The 4895-nt window shown below is 35.8% G+C and overlaps 1 protein-coding gene across 1 annotated transcript; it reads left to right on the top strand.

Annotated features, from left to right (window-relative positions):
* The first annotated feature begins 2348 nt into the window (after positions 1-2348).
* On the top strand, positions 2349-3150 carry LOC106689971 (uncharacterized). Its single transcript, XM_014435204.3, has 2 exons — positions 2349-2516; positions 2598-3150. Exons 1-2 carry the CDS (start codon positions 2349-2351, stop codon positions 3069-3071), a joined length of 642 nt encoding a protein of 213 aa, XP_014290690.1. The 3' UTR covers positions 3072-3150.
* Positions 3151-4895: the final 1745 nt, after the last annotated feature.

The following is a 4895-nucleotide window of genomic DNA, read 5'->3' as shown; positions in this document are numbered from 1 at the left end:
AAATTAATAAATAAGCTAACTGGAGTTAGTAAATAAATAATAAATAAATGATAAATCCCAGAATAGAAAATGAGTAGTAAAGTAGAAAATCGCCTTCCAACTATAAACCACTAAATAAATATGATAATGATAATCTGGTAAAGTTATCATATTCCTTTTTTTATGCTGAAAATTTTGAAGATTTATTAAAACCATTTTAGAGAGACTGTTCACTTATCAACAGTAATTTGAAATACTATACTGATGCCTTTATTTGAATTCTCCCTAAGTTTAAAGTTTTCATGAGGGTAGGCATTAGCTGATCCATTGTTAAAAAATAATGATGGGCATTTAACGAAGCCCCATCGGGCCACCCATCGAAGAAGGGGCCGCTGATGAACTTCAGAGCGAACGCCGCAGGTGGGGACCGCAGCGTGCCCACTTCACGCTCAGCGAAGCGGCTAATGACTCGGCAGAAACTCGATCGCCACCGAGGATCGACAATGGTAACACGATCCGGGATTACACACGGACGGCAGAGCCCATAATCCGGCTTAGTAACGGACGGGGAAAAAACGGACAGCAGCTGGAGAGAGATAATTAGCTTTTGATGTGCGGCAACAGGGGGTATGACGGATCACATTGTTACCTGCATATTGTTGCAAAATCATATTGTTGAGGACTTCATACCTCTTTGAACAATATTGGATTACATTGGAATATGACACTAACAGATTGGCTATTTGTGTACGGGCGGCCCAGCGAGTCATCCATTGTGACCGAGCGAGGGGTGAGGAAATTAGTTTCACCGCATGGGAAAGAGAGTCGGCTCTTCCGATATAATAGAATTCAGAAAATGAATTAGTACTATACTATTCAACGAGATTCTTACTTCCTTTAACATGTTTTTGTTAGGACATATTGTAAGAGTAATCTGAATGTTTTTGTTTTACTAGCAAAGGGTTTACAACCATACCTAGGCTGTCGCGAGATGTTCTCCCACCTAGGGCGCAGGTACTAACAGGGCGCAAAATTAACCACGAAATAATTTTAATTTTAAAATCGTGTTATCGCTTTTCTTTATAAATAACAGTGTTTTTTACATTAAACAATATAAAATTTTATAGAAATTCTAAAATGTTATTCAGACCCCCCTGCTACTGGAGGGCAAAGCTTTTTTAAAACTCGTCTACGGCGAAGATGGGGCTTACAACGCAACTATTTCAATTTCCCTAATTTCATTTGACGTATCAATGTTGGAAATAACATTAAGGGACCACTAACTCTTGCGGTGAAAACTGGAAAAAATGCGTATTACCATATATTTCCCAAGTGTTTATTATAGTTTTTTTTTTTATATTTCTCAATAAGAACCCCTTAAGTTTTATATTGTATTATACAAATTACATATTATATCTTAATTGTATATAATTTGTATCTAAATACATATATTCTTTTAACCCAGCTTTGAAATTTAAAAATTCTTTTTTTTGGATGATTAAGAAATTAGTTGCTTGTTTGAAAGCTGAAAAAGATAATCAGCAAAAAGGAATTTCCATATTAATAATTAAATGAACCCCTCTACCGAAAACAGTCTTATTAATTAATGTAAAAATAATTAAGTAGAATTAATTTAATTGTTACAATACAATTTCAAATGAAAGGGAGCTAAGGTAATTACAATTTTTAATGCGCTTCTTGGAAAAGGATGGAAAAAACCATCACTGGTCACTGGAAATAAACTAGTATCAGTATTTAAATAAATTTTTTCAAGCATAGTTATGCTTACACCCTATAACAATCTTAATGCTTAAAGTATATTAAAAAACTCTTTTTACCCTTGGATATTGTCATGAGGATCAAAGATAGTATAGTAAATGCATATAATTAAATCGACCACTAAGTCGAATGCAACGAAACCAGATGATAATGACTCGTCGATAGTTGGGTTATGTGTATAAGCATGTAAAACAAGGTCATTAAATCAATAAAGAAGAATAGTTACTTTTGAAACCTTCATGACGAACATTTAGTTAATGAATTCATTATTGAATTAGTTTATTCAAGGAGTATCAATTCCGATTCTGATATGATACATATTAAAATGTAAGATTTTATATATGAAAAATAATACACTCGTTAAAATAAGACAATTGCTCGGTGAATGAAGATGTTCAATTAGCGAAGATAAGATTATAAATATTCCTGCAAGCGCGTTAATTATTATATATTTGTATTTCACAAGGGGGAAGCACATTTAGGGTTTTTAATTGGTATATCTAATTGTTAACAATCATTATCTTTTGAAGTGTCCCGGTTTGGTATATATTGGTTCCTCTCGCAAATGATGGTCAGTTCCCCTTTCCAAGATGTACAAGTTCTTTGGCTTAGTATTGCTCTCAGCTCTTGCAGCTGTTGGAGCAAAGAAGATTAGCATCAATGGTCCACTTGACCAGGTTATAGACTGGTTGAATAACCAACAACGTCAACATGGAATCACGAGTGTACCTCTTGTGGAAATCCCGCTGGATCCAAAGGTATCACATTAAAGCTAGTTTCTTAAATGTTGTCTTCCAATAATACTTTTTGATAGCTACATTAATGATGTCTTTTTACAGGTGAAGTATTCTGGTGCTCAACTTCTTGGCGTAGACTCCCTCAAAAGGACTTCTGACTGCTGGCAAGAAGTAAAAGACAACGAAATCGCCTTCGACATCAATTACGGATTCGGACTGGCTACTATATTGCTACCTCACCTGGAGATTGACGGAAAGAACATGTCGGCCTACGCTGCGATTCGAGACAACTCCGTCCACTTGTCATACACTGCAACAATCACTAAAGAACAATGCCATATCAAGCTGAACGAACTCAAGGTCGAAAGGTTAGGAAATGTTGAATTCGGAGCTTCCAGGCCCGAGTTCGACGGCTCCAACTTGGACGGGTTCTTCAAATTGGTGGTGGTACCGACATTAAACGGTATCGTGGACTCCAACTTCTCGAAAATCGAATCTGCTTTGCAAGGTTTATGCAAAGTTAAAGATTTCCAAAACGAAGGTCCAGTTCTGGATGTAGTAAGGTCTCTTCTGTAATATGTTTTTCCGATTTATGTGAAAAAAAGAAGTTATATTTCACTGCTTTGAATAAAAGATCATTGTGATAATTTCACGAGACATTGTTAACAAGTTATTTTAAAAATACCTCATCTCCCAGAAAAGCTTCTTGATCAATGATTTTTCTCTTTCTATTGGTCAAAGTTTCTAAATAGCTCTGGTAACAATAAATGTCTAATGGAACCTATTACCTATTTTTTCAGTATAACATTATTTCTAAATTTATTATTCTTTTAGGGCTCTTTACACCCTTAGTGGCCTCAATAGTGTACTTCAAATTAAGTACAGAATGGTATTAAATTGATACATTTAAAATATTCATTTTTAAAATATTTTATATTACTATATAGTACAGTAATATAAAATATTTTAAACATTCAAATGGTCACAGTTACATATTTACTATATGTTCAAACTAAATGAATAGAACAGGTAATGTACATCGTTATTCACAAGGCTTTATAGCTTTAAAATTCTAGATGGACATTCGATTATGAAATATTTCAAATGATTTAACTTTGGAATTTTGTGTTATAATAGAACGAAATTGTTAATCTTTATCAGGTCCAAATTTCGAATATTTAACTGTTTCGAATATTGAGAAGTCATGACTCTTTAATACATACTCAACTACATATTGTATGCTGTTAACTAAAACTATATAGATTCTGGCACTGCGAACTGCAATGGGCCCGACGAATTACATCATTCATGGCTCCGTCCATACGTCAATCGGGCTCATTATTGCATTTGAAGCAAACAATTAGCCCTTGACTGATGGTTCCTTCACTCGTTGTCAGGTGTCACTTCGGATTGGCACCGTCTTCAAATATTTGATGAGGCCCATTCCCTGGCTCTACTATCACAGTATGAAACTGCCAAAATGTTCGTAATAAATATTCAAGAGGGGAACAAAGGATAGTACGCACGCTGTCAAGTGTCGTTGCAAATTTTCTCCGTGTCGGTTTGGATGTGTAGCTCTGCCCTTATATTTTATGGATATTATTAATATATTTATTTCCAAAACAATGTACCGTATAATTTCTAAATGATTTCACCAAGTCCATTCATATGCTAGCTACTATTTAGTATCCATTCTCTATGAACGATTTCATTATACAATATATGCTTCGCAATAAAAAATTTTCATACCTAAAATAATCTGATTTTACTTCCCCCATTACTTAAAGGAATGCACTCAAAGCATATCATCAACATTAATTTAATTTGCACGTTTCAGGGTCTGATGAGATACAAAAAAGTTTTTGAAGTACTAAGGGAGAATATTTTTAAAGAAATTATACATTTCTTAGGAATTTGACTGTTTGTTATAAAGAGTAATTAGCGTTTAGTTGGTAGTTATTATGGTTGAGCACACAGTGCTCAACTATAACATCAGAGGCCTCTCATCGAAGATGGCCGAAATAGAAATTCTCCTACAGCAGTATAGACCATCAGTGGTAGCCCTGACTGATACCATGCTCTCCACCTCGCTCCGACTGTACTTCCTTGGATACACTGCGTATCGAGAGGCCTGCTCACCCGGTACTGCTGAAAGCGTAGCCATCCTGGTCAGGCGCGACATCCCGTCAAGGCTCATCCCAAACTCAGTGGAATCGACCGAAGGTACCCATATGATCACGGTGGACGTACGGCTTAAACACCGATTTACTTTCACCTGCATTTATAAGCGACCGAGGTTCACTCTCACATCAGCGAGACTACTAATACAACATGCCCAGACTAGGAGTCGGTTTGTTGTCCTTGGGGACCTCAATGCCCGGCACACCGCATGGCTGTGTG

Source organism: Halyomorpha halys, unplaced genomic scaffold (genome assembly GCF_000696795.3).
Source record: "Halyomorpha halys isolate HHAL.00 unplaced genomic scaffold, Hhal_1.1 Scaffold1538.1, whole genome shotgun sequence".
Classification (NCBI taxonomy): Eukaryota; Metazoa; Arthropoda; class Insecta; order Hemiptera; family Pentatomidae; genus Halyomorpha; species Halyomorpha halys.
Note: the sequence above shows the minus strand (reverse complement) of the source record. Positions and strands in the feature narration are given on the sequence as shown.